This window comes from Triturus cristatus, chromosome 3_2, assembly GCF_964204655.1.
Source record: "Triturus cristatus chromosome 3_2, aTriCri1.1, whole genome shotgun sequence".
Classification (NCBI taxonomy): domain Eukaryota; kingdom Metazoa; phylum Chordata; class Amphibia; order Caudata; family Salamandridae; genus Triturus; species Triturus cristatus.
This window is the reverse complement of record NC_140584.1, coordinates 899,498,417-899,510,936: the sequence shown is the minus strand read 5'-3', so window position 1 is coordinate 899,510,936 and position 12,520 is coordinate 899,498,417. Positions and strand designations below refer to the sequence as shown.

General features: G+C 43.7%; 1 protein-coding gene across 1 annotated transcript in view; it reads right to left on the bottom strand.

Annotated features, from left to right (window-relative positions):
* The window catches only part of NLE1 (notchless homolog 1), a 203,986-nt gene extending 191,869 nt beyond the window's left edge, over nucleotides 1–12,117 (bottom strand). The window contains exon 1 of the mRNA XM_085647121.1: nucleotides 11,996–12,117. Coding sequence (XP_085503247.1) covers nucleotides 11,996–12,001 — 6 coding nt within the window. The 5' untranslated portion in view covers nucleotides 12,002–12,117. The remainder of the gene's footprint in view (nucleotides 1–11,995) is intronic.
* Nucleotides 12,118–12,520: the final 403 nt, after the last annotated feature.

Below are 12,520 nucleotides of genomic sequence, written 5' to 3'. Positions count from 1 at the left end.
GGCCAGATTCCAACGAATCTTCATACACGTCTCGAAGTATGGGGGACATTATGTCTATGTATTTTTTGTAGAACTCTATGGGTATGCCATCAATCCCAGCCGCTTTACCCGATTGCATGTGCATGATTGCCTCTCGTACCTCATCTAATTCAAATGGGGCGCTTAAGTGTCTCCGAGCGTCTCCCAGCCACCCCAGTGCTACTTCCCCCAGATAGCCATCAAGATCCATCTTGTCTCTCCTACCTGTGGTGTACAGTTGTGAGTAGTGGGACGTAAAAGCGTTAAGTATGTTCGCTGTGTCCCGACAGAACGTATTATCAGGTCCCGCCAGCTCCAACACATAGTTGGAGAAGCGAGGTCTGCGAATGATGTCTGCCAGTGCCTTGCCCGGCCGCTATCCCTCCCCGTAGCGGCGTGCCACCCAATATTTGCCCCCGAAATGTACCTCCCTTTGGGCAGTGTCCATGTAATCTGTGAGCTTCTCACGAAATTGTGTTGGGTATTTCTATCGGAGCTGGAGGACAACTGTAGCTCAAGGGACTTAAGTTCTGTTTCTAGTGTCCGTAATGTGTGGTAATGTCTTTGAGTACTCCCGCACCTTTCGATATGCAGAAGCCACGTAGGGTCACTTTGAACGCCTCCCAAATAGTTTCCATGTGGTCTACCGATCCATTATTTCTTTGGAAGAAGTCTTGGATTTTTTCCTCGAGTTCGGCCTGAAAAAACGCATTTAGAAGGATTGTAGGTTGTAGTCTCCAGCCGCTGCGGGGGTGGGGAGGCCATAGTCTGATGAGGAAAGCGTGAGCATAACTGGAGCATGATCAGAGTACGTCCTTGCTAGGTGTGTTGCCGTGGTTATAGCTGGGCCTAGCCCCTGTGACAACAGCCAGCAATCCAACCTCGCCTATGACGCGGCCTGTGCAGTGAAGTGTGTGCCCTCTTTCTTGTGGGGATGTATAGGTCTCCAAGCATCCACAAGTTGGTGGGTAGCTAGGATATCTTGTACGACTGCGTGCGCTGAAGAGTAATGGTGAGAGGCTGGATGTGACCGGTCTATAGCGGTGTTATATGTGACATTAAAGTAACCCCCCCCCCCAAAATTATATGAATGGTACCAATGTTGGAGATCTTGTTCCAGAGGGAGGAAAAAAGTTGGGGGGAGTCAACATTGGGGCCATAACAGCAAGCTAGTGTGACCAAGTCTGATCCTAGTCTCCCCCATACAAGACAGTATCTTCCTAGTCTGTCCCACAAGGCGCCCGCTAATGCAAACGGGGTTCGTTTTTTTAGGAGTATGGCAGTGCCCCTGGCGTATGAGGAGTAAGAAGAAAAAGTTCTGTGATCCGCCCACCTGTGTGCGAAATTGTTATCGTGCTTGGGGTTGAAGGGTGTCTCCTGTAACATTGCTATGTGGATTTGATGCCTGTCGAGGTATGCTAGTATCTGGCGTCTCTTGCGTGGGTTTCCCAGCCCCCTGACATTCCACGTAATTATCTGAAGTTTCCCATCTGGGGAGATATCAGCCATTTGCCCAGCTGCTCTTAGGGCCCAGATTTCGCGCCCTTAGGATTCGTGCATGCGTAACAATGTTAGTGCTATTTAATGCCATACGTTGTGCTAATTCAGTAACAGATGCAAAAACAAGTAAACATTTTCCTCCCTCCCCCACTGAAGCATCCCAAATATGCCAGTAGTGCAGTGCAAAAAAGGACTGTTTACCCTGATGCGTGACCCGCAGGCGAGCTGGATACAGGAGCACATGATCTGAGCCTGCCTCCGTTTTTGTTTGGCGGGGATGAATTTACATCTCTCCTCTTGAACCGTTGCCGTAAAGTCGGGATATATGGAGAATGTGATTCCATCGAAGTTCAGTTGGCGCTTCTCACGCGCCGTTCTGAGCGCCACATCGCGGTCTCTATAAATTCAGGAGGCGCGCGACGATGGGGCGCAGCGTACCTCCCTTCGGCGGGCGAGGGCCCAGGGAGCGATGCGCTCGTTCAACTATAAAGTGTGGCGAGAACGATTCTGCGCCAATGGTCGCTATTAGTAACTTTTCAATGTATTCTTCCATTTTCCCGGTGTTGGTGCTTTCGGAGATGCCCAAAACACGGATGTTATTGCGCCGGCTGCACGCTTTTAAATCCTCATTCTTCGCTGCGATTATTCTCAAAAGTTTGTCCATTTGCGCCACTGTCGACTGTGTCTGAGATGTTGCATCGTCTGTGTCTGAAATACGCCTCTCTGCTTCTGTGAGGCGCTCCTCATGTCTGTCCATCTTATGGACTATGGCGTCCATGCGTGTCGTCATGGCGTCCATTTTGTTGGCGATGGCCGCAATGCCCTGTCGGACCCCTTGCAGGATGGATTTCATGTCTTCAGGTGAGGTAGGGGACTTTTGCATGGAACTGTGTGCTGCGCATACCGCCAGCATGTCTTGTGACTCCTGCTGAAGTCCGGTGTGCTTTTTTATTCTCGAAGGTCAGCAGCGGCTGACGCGCATCTGGCTTTCCCATGCCTATTCTTATTGTCGCTGCCCGCGCTCGTGCAGTAGCCGTGGGTGGCGCTGTGCTGCTGGTAAGGGTGAGTGTCACACCGGCCGATGATGGTGCAGGTCGGTATTGGGGTTGTGTTCTTTTTTCTTTTTTGCCGTCAGAAGGAGCTTCCTATTGGTATCGCGCACCATGTGTTCACTGCTGAGACCACTTGCTAGGTTCAGAAGTTGAGGTTAAGGATAAGGCTCGCCGGACGCCACCCAGGGTCTCCGCGGATCTCCAGCACCCACCTGTGGTGAGGAGCCAAAGTCACGATTTCTACCCTGAAATTGGGGGATGTCTGTTGAGTTGCACGTGGCGGGGATTGGTGTTGCGCACTTTCACAGGGGAGGAGAGAGGGTCGAGATTGTGGCGTAATTGACCCCTTACTGTCCACTGAGCGGTGATTCAATCCTCCCGCGATGTCGGGTGCGCGTCACTCCCGATTAGCGGTCACCGCCTGAGCCGCTCCGATGCAGTGTTGGGGGCAGTCGCTCATTAGGATGTGGGCAGCTTGTTGGTGATTATATGCTTGTGGGGTGGTAGCCTACTTAATGAGGTCTGGTCTCACGGCGCCAGATGCGAGCAGCGGCCTGTGTTCCACGTGGGCGCCACGGGCTCCCGTAGTTCCACACACCGAGTCACGGCTCCAGGCTGGGACAAGCGGCACCACGGCGGGAGCTCGATGGGGCTATAGCTCTGGCGCTGGTCGTTCCCTGCCGTCCAGGATTACAGCGATGATGCCGAAGATTGTTCTCTCCCTGTGGTGTCGATTTGGAAGCGTTAATATACTTTAGGTAGGATAAATTAGCGGATTAATGAGCCGAGCTGCAGGAGCCTCACCACAGTGCTGCCATCTTGCTTGTGCGCCACCTAGCGCCCCATCATCAATGCACCTTATGTCAGGACTTTAACCTACAAATGGCGTAGGGCGTCTCATGGTGTTAGGGGTCTGGTAACCATATGGTTCTGTCTCCAATAGACCGAATCATTGTGACAGCAAACTATGCTGTTCCAATAACCCACGAGCCAAGGAGTTATTGATTCCTGGTCTGTAGATTGTGGCTGCACGCAGATACTTAAAGAAACTAAATAGACTGTGATGCTGCCTGTGATAAGATTGCACACTTGATGCTAGTAACGCAGAAGTTAAATTTCCTTCTATGCGAGCAAGGTGTGGCCCCCACCTTGCACCAGCCAAGCAAGTCGGGAAACCACTAATTCCATTAGGCGAAGAAGCCACCTTGGGATGAAGAAACACCCCCAAAATAGCAGCTTAATCACAAGATTACAGTTCCAGAAAGAAAATTTGACAAAGATGGCGGGGGCAAACCACTGTTTTATCACTAAATGATGTACTTCTGTTTTGCATACGACTCTCTAAAGGTTGCAGGGTCAAGAAGTCAAGGCTAATAGTGGGGGGTTAGAAACTCAGTACTCCTGAAGCTCTTACAACTTGAGTGTCCAGTCAGTTCTTACCCGAGATAATTATTTTCTTCATAAAATTGTAAAATGTAGTGCATTTAGAAAAAGACTATAAAGAGAAAACAATAAGTCAGATGGCCTGACTCCCTCAGCCCTTTACCTGCACCCAAGCCAAAAACCTTAAGCATCTGGTTTCACTCACAATTATCATTGGACAGTCAAATCACAAGCCTACCGATAATGTTTTGGGATTCTAAAAACCCTGAGAAGGATTCTCGGTTTTCTGCCAGAGGCAGCTAAGAAGACAGTGGTCCAGTATATGGGGACGTCCAGACTGGACTACTGCAATGCCCTATATCTTGGGGTCTCTCACTCAAGACTAATCAGACTCCAACATGTGCAGAACATGGAAGCCCGGTCTCTGTTAAATCTGCCTAGATGCTCCCCCACAGCTCCTGCTATAGCAACGCTGCATTGGCTTCCTTTGAAGGAAATAATTTCCTTCAAATCTATGCGATATTGTCATAGAATCCTTACCAGTTATAGCCCTAGCTATCTGCATCCTCTGGTTACAACTCACTCCCCAAGAAGAAATCTGAGATCAGCCGTGGTCTTTCTAGCTTCTTTTTGCAAGAAATGAAAAACCTGGCACTTTAGATCCACATAATTTTGCGACTCTTTGGCACTGTTGTTCTAAACCTCAAGAACGAAATCTTAGTGCTGGGACACTTCAGCTGAAGTAACTATGCGCTCAACAAGTCACTTTATTATTAGAAGTACCTAGCATCTTCTGGGCTAGAGAATCCATCCAAGATGTTATTGGAGCTCCTTCATGAAACGCACAAAAACAGTTCAAAACTTTAGCTTCTAAGGTTTTTTGAAGCACTTCACACGTGACTCTTCTAGTTTTCAGTGACTGGATGCTAGCAGAAATACTGGTACCTAGGTTCTATTCGATGTCGCTACCTGCAGTATCCAAAAAAGCTTAAACATAAAAGCATAATCCCTATGTAAGGCCTATCCTTGGTAATTCTTTGCATTTCCTTGCTGAGTCCTGGTGGTCATGTGGCTGACCAATAGGGATTGCAGTGCCTAGTCACTGGAATCCTGAGCACGAGTCCCATCTACTCTTAGTTGGGGAGGGTTGGCAAACTAAAGGGCCATTTTCCACTATTTGCACTAAAATTTAATTTTCTCTTGCAAGGGTGTGCATCTTAGAATCTATCAGTTGTGGTACTGTTACTCAGCTGAACTGACCAGGAGTCCCGCTGGCCACTAGCATATGGTCCAGTTGTAGTAAAAAGTGGTTGTGAATTTAAATGACAATATAATTGGATCCATAAGAGCTACCGTATTGACTATCAAGATGCTCTTGATTCAAACACATTTCCTCTAGCCTCAGGGACATGTCCCTTCAGGACAGTGGATTCAGACCTGCAGTCTCCTGTGTCACACAGCAGCGACAAGGGATGCAGGAAAAGACACCACACAGGAAGGGTCGGGTCGGGTCAGGTACAACTTGGGCTCATCCAGCTCAACTTGTGAAGGCAATAGACCAGGTCTTCAAACTGAAAGTCCTTCTTACGCCTCTTGGGCTGGGGGTACTCTGAGGGCTCCTGGACACTCTTTGTCCATCAAGGTGAACTATGTGCTGTGGCTCCATTATTCTAGGTGGGTTATCATTTTAGAAGGCACACAATGTTATTTACTATAACATTTTACTTATCAGCCTGAATCCAACAAATACAAACATGTTATATTAAGCACATATTTCAAATGAAAAATTGAATTTACCTTTAAAAATGCTTCATAAACATATTAGCCATTATATTATATTTATCCATAATCCATTGAATTAATCATGTAAACAAAAGTGCAGACAACAGTTTATAATTCCCACACTCTAGATACAGTCCCCAATACCTCAACAATAAGTGTTAAAAGCCCAAAGGCATCCTAGCTGTACAGATCACCTTCTCATCAGAACAATTGTAAGAATAACCACATTGTAATCAGCGAGGATTGAATCATTTAAATAGTTCAAAACAAATTAACCCCATAATTAAATATATACTACGTAATATATTTTTCTTTCATCGTACACAAAAATTAAATTCAAAGTAGTCTTCAACAACATTCTGCCAACACAGTTCATCCTCATCGGATATGGGACTTCTTCATGGCGGGAATGAAGCATACATAAAACATACTTATGTACACTGAAAACATCAGGCCTTCTGTGAACATTTCCATCGCAAATGCCACTTTATCACGGAGGAAGGAATGGTAATCTCCTACTGTGGACATTATAGTTACATAATTCTAATCAACGGGCAATTCATAAAATGCCAAGCTCATGTATTTTTGTTATATACTATATCAGATTGTAGAGTATTTTAAAAACACACCACTGTATGACCGATTCAATATCATCATCAAATACGAGGGCTATTAAGTATCTATTCTAAACCTAATAAAAAAAAAAAAAGAAGATAATACAATCTATGTACTATTAACTGCCAAATACTGGTACCACACTCCGCTATTTGAATACACTGAGACAAGCTGAGCAACACATCACATAAGTATGAGTTATTCGAGAACATGGGCAATAACCTTTGCTATACCATTCAAGTACACTCCGACAAAAAAATTCTTGTAAAGGACGTGAATGGCCAAGCAATAAATGTAATGAATGTATTAGGATGTAAAAGGATTCCTTCAAAGGAGAAAGAAAAAGGGCACTTGAGGGGGATCATCCAAAATGGCAATTTATTTATGAATGGTGAAAATATTATATCGCTCCATCAATCATGCAAACGGGCCACCTGTTACCAGATAAGCTGTCTGCCCCAGGCTGTCTTCTAAATTAATGGTATATGGTGTTCAGCCTGGTTCCGACCCTGACAAGCCTAAAACGTAAGAATGCAGTCGATAATACCCATGACCATATCCAGATATTGGAGTCTAATCCACCTAATTTTCCAAGTTCATGTTTACAATTGATGGAGGAAGGGTAATACATATGTAGTTAATCCTTGCACTCAAAGCGATTTATGACACACTAGTCATGATAATTTAAAAAAAAAAATAACTGTGCAAGCAATAACCAACACACACTCACAATATATATCAATTCAAACCTATAGATATTGTGAAGTTCACTACTCAATGTAAGCATTATTATCCCTGTTCCTACTAATCTCTCATCAGGACGGCCAATTTTACCATGCCTATATATTATCAGAGACTAGGTGGTAAATCACTTCTTGGAGCATGAATCAAACTGGTTTTGTGCTCTGTCCTATATATGGTAAACAACAAGGGCAGATTGTGACATACATAATATTTTTGAATTATAGGTTATGTGTCCTAATAAAGTCACACACATTTCAGTAAGGCATGTTTCCGTCTTGTTGCTTGTGTCTGCAGCAAACGTGGCCTCGAATTGCTTGTATATGCCAACTTTCAATCATCATACCAGTGTTGGGATTTGTTGGAAGACTAGTATGTACCAAATGGTATCAAGTTTCTATTTCTCCTACAATAAATTAAAAGACATGTTTACGATCTTTCTTATCAGCATTTAAAATAGGTCAAATTATATTGAATCAGAATAGCTAAATTCCATGGGTTCCCTATACTTTTGAGCAACCAACATCAAATGGCAGGCTGCTTCCCCCTTCACCCTAGAGGCGTATATAAATTTGGGTGGGAGACAAGAGAAGTGCACAAATGGATGGTCAGGTTATATGGTCCGGTACGGCCTATCGCCCCCTCCTCCCTTCTATTGTGACAGACACCAATACAATCAATTTTGTTTGGAATAGGGGGTCGTTGACCCCCGATCGTATTTATTAATAAACAAACATATTTGCACACAAATATATAATTACGCAGAAATGAAATGATAAGACAGGATAAGGTACATTTGAGTCATTCCTAGCCTTAACCAAGTTCTAATACATAATGTTCCTATCCTAGTCTAAACATATTGCTGATCACATTTCTGCGTATTCCTTTTGGGCCTACGGCAAGGTCAACAAGCTGGCCCCTCCCCCTTTAATCCAAATTGTCCCGCGCACCCTAACCAGAGTGCGCATGCGCAGGAGGCCCAGCTGACCCGGAAGTAGTTCTCTCCATATTTGTGCCGTGCGATGGAGGTCAGCAACGTCCAAGCTGGAGGCAACGACGGACAGAGCGGGCCTCTTTGACTGGAGCTGGTGCCGAGAGAGGCGAGGTCTAGTCCTCGTATTGCATTGATGCCTTATACAGCATGTATATACAGAGGATCTGAACACTGAACCATAAGGGTATAGTAATATCCCATCAGTATGTATAAATTGAAGTTATTGCAGTAGCAAAGATTGTTTGTGGTGAGGTCCTGAAGAAAGCCAGGGAGAGTTATCCCATTGGCTGACACATGTCGACCATAGATACAAGCAGTGAATAGTTATAACTGCTGTCTTTCTCCTGCACTTTTAAGTAGGAACGCAATTTGAGATTGTAAGAAAGAGGAATAACATTTTTCGCCTCTCTTGCCTATCCTATTTCAACTACACATTTGTTATTTTATTCTTGCACTGTTTTCAAAAGGAAAGATTTCCCTTTATGTCTTTTTCCTCTGGTAAGAAACCAACAAGAGGATACAACTCATCCATTATTCCTCTGTGACTAAGGAGGAAAGAAGAAGAGTTGTTTGGAATCCCAGATGATGACACTGGGAACTTCAAGTGCAATGATGGGATACCAATAATCCTGAATGGGTTCTCTCTTTTTCACTTTCTATATGAATCTCTACTCTATATCTTGACCTTCTTTGTTTGCACCCAATACACTAGCACTAGTAGCGGTTTGCGACTCTAGAATTATATCTAGAGTTATATTATTTTGTTGTTTATAGACCATGGATTATTCGGTTGTTATGTGAGCTATTGCAATTGAAATATATTTAACACTTACCAGGAAATCATCAGCTTCCCACAAAAAAAAACTTTAGCAGCAATCCGCAAGATGACCCGTAACCGGTTAATTAAAAAAAAGATAAAGATGGTAACATGTGAAAGTGATTTACTTTCTGTAACTAAACTGAATTATTTTCATTATACATATATAACTTTTATAAGCAAGAGGCAACCCCAATGAGCCTCTAATTTAAATATGTCGGCAAAAAAAAGCCTTTTAACGTTTTAGGCTTTTATATACGCCACTGTTGCAGTTTGAGGGGTCTTGGAACAAGACTGGGGCTAATAAAGGACAATGTTATTTGTGTAACTTATTACCTGAAACACTGGAACACAATCTTTGTTTATGCCCTTCTGTGCAGGATTTTAGAGATATGAATTTATGGAACCACTCTTTCAGCAAGCATGGACAAGGATACTTAAAGACGCTAAGCAGTTCTGTTTTCCTGGGAGCTCTAATAATACCATTGGATGTCTAACCACAGAGTTGCGGTTGAAGGGACACCTTAAATAATTTACATTAGGTGTTATGCTTTCAACTCGTGAATATGGATTTTAAAATCGATGAGCGAGTGTTAAAATCATCTATATATTTTTAGAATGATGTTTTATTGTTTAAGTCATTGTATTAATTATTTTAATATAAATAGTGCTATACGTCTTAATCTTCATACAGTTCTAAATAGCAAAGTTGTTACAAGTCAAACAGCACCAAGTTTCAATTCCTTTGTACCTCATGTCAATAGCAAAAAATCTTCCATGCTATAAAAGGGCTTTAACAAAAAACTTAGGCTATCAGTTATGTGAAATCCTATCAGTTATGAGTCGATCAATAAATTATTTGCAGGCATGCTGGCACATCAAGATAGTTACAGCAGAAGTTATAAAATGAAATACATCTGACTACAACCATTAAATTATTTCAAATATCTAAGTACTGGCTTACATTTAATGTTCTCCATCCATTAACTTTATTTCTACCACCATGATTACAATATTTAGCAAAATATTTTATGTTTGTAAATGTCAGTTTATCCATTTAAGCATAGATTTACTTTCAGCTAAACAAAAGTTGTCTGTTGGTTATTCTGCACGTAATTCAAGCTTTTGGTTCTCAAGGAAAGAGCCTTCTGGTTAAAGATAAAAATGCTGGAAAGTGTGGCTAAGCGCCGTAACCCAATATGGTTAATGGAAACCACTACCACCAGGGCAGTTTCAGAAACCAGGAGCTGAGACGCTGGCCTCGTGTAGCCGTACTACCCCCCTTCCCGGGGTTTGATGTAAAATCTAGGAGACTGCTTTGTTTTGTCTGCTACCACGATCTGAAGCTAATTGGAAGGTATGATCATTTGCTAGCAATCTGAAAGGGCACACCACCGAATACACAGCAGCCAAGTAGGGGGTGGGGGCTCAGATGATAAAGCTGCTGCGTGGGATTCTGCTGCCCAGTATAAGCAGCTTCTGGATATTTATCAAGCCTAAATTAAATATTTTCCAATTTCCCACATAGCAATCCTGTTCAGTAAGAGGGAGAGAGAGGACGTGCCGAATATCTGCACATTTTTCAGCTGATGAGACTAAATAAAAGGTCTTAAAACGGAGAATAAAGCATTCTTTTAAGATCCTTCTTTCTCCGCAATTACTAGGATACAGCGTCCACTGCAACCGATGCAAAGTTCAGTTAAGTGGATATCTGTTGTATTTCTTATTCATGGCATGCACACAGTGATAAACTTTGCTCTAGCCAGGGCTGGCGCTAGGCATGGGCAGTAAGGGCAGCTGCCCAGGTCCTTGCTCTCAGCCCACCAGCATGGGGCCCGTGCCAGTGCAACACACCACCAAATCTCTTGTACCCCTGCCGATCCCATTGAAGAAAGGTGTCGGTTTACAATTGGGCTTAAAAACGGGTGCCCCCCTCCCTGGGCCACTCAGGGATGGTGTGGGGAGGCCTAGGGGAGGGAGACACTTCATCTTGTGTCAGTTGCAAGGAGACGCATTTTGTAGGTGTGTTCTGCAATTAGGCCTCCTGCCTGGCTGCCCATTGAGACACACTGCGGGACACCCATTGTCAGCACTTAATAGTCTGCACTGTTGTAGCTCTCAGCCCCCAAGCTAATCTCTCACCTTCAGCCAGATATGAGCTGTGAAAGGGGTGCTTGTAGGTGGCAGAGAGGGGAGCTGTGGCCCAGGAGGAGCCTGCACAAAGCAGCTTCTAGAGCCCTAAAGGTGTCACTTGTGTAAATTAGAGGAGCCTCGCACATTCCCCTTCCATCGTGCCCAAAATATCCTAGAACCGGCTCGAACATCCTGCTTAAGTGACAGCACGCATGCATAAACAATCCTAGCCTCTCACACTCTGCTCTGTTTCTCTGACTGAACCCTGAACGCTTGGTACTTATTGTCGTTGCTGCTTGTCCCTCATGGAGGTGTTTTTTTTTTTTAAGCACTTCATCCATTATTACTGTTTTCTTACTTTTCCGTCGCTGCCAAGACTTTCAGGATAAGACAAAACCAGTTTGATATCTACTGGAAATAATATTTCTGCATAATCTTTTTAATTGAAAGAGTGAAATTGTATCCTCCGTTCGCCGATACATAAAAGTAATCCAAACAATCTACGTTAGTCGCTTGAATGTAGAATGAAAATGGATAGTCTGTAGTAACAAGTCCAGAATACGTGCCAGCTGTTTAAAAATACAAGAATTTTTCTAAAAAATGTCCTTTTCATGCTATTTCTAGCGGCACAAAAAAATGGTTCTCTATAAACTTAACTGTGTCGTTGCTTGTAGTTTTCAGGTTATGGTCTAGTGAAAGAACCATTTATGAACTTCATTTCACTTTAAAGAACTGGCTACCACTGCATCGGTCTGGCAATCAGCCATCGACATACGGATGTTAAAGAGCAAGACGCTAATTTGTTTCCCCTTTATATTTTGCATGACTAGTGGTCTCGGCTAACTAAATCGATCTGTATTTTCGGAAACACCTTTCAAAATACTTGGTCGGGAAACGATCAGTAACACCACAACACGTGCACGCAGATTTCTTCACACAATAATGGCCATATTGACTTACAACCATGTCGCTCTTAAAGGGCTTCCACGCCTCAGATCATTGAGCGATGTATTACAATATATCTGCAGCAGATGCGTTTGACTTATTTGAAGTGGCCACATGTTCGATACTCACATGGATAGTTCTTGAACTCAGCCTAATAGTTCTTCCTCTGTTGATGATCTTTAACGAGTATCTATTTTAACACGTCCGGGTCGCATAATAACCAATCATACAGCTGGGCATATTCAGTGAATCGTGGGAGGAACAACTAATTTGTAAAACAACCTTGGATTGGGACATTGGGTACACCTCAGCCAATCTCAGTTCGCCACACATAATTCAGAATTGCTGATTGGCTATTCAGTAGCACTTGTATTCTCTCAGAGCTGTCCTTCAACAATTTAAGTATCTCTCGGTGTGGCGCTGTCCGTCCTTGGTTACGAGTGTGTTCGCTGTAGGTCTGTTAGTCACGGTCTTGGGGTAACAGCCTGTCTCTCTTGGGTCTGCTTCTGCCGTCGGAAGGGGGGGATGGGAGGAAGGAAT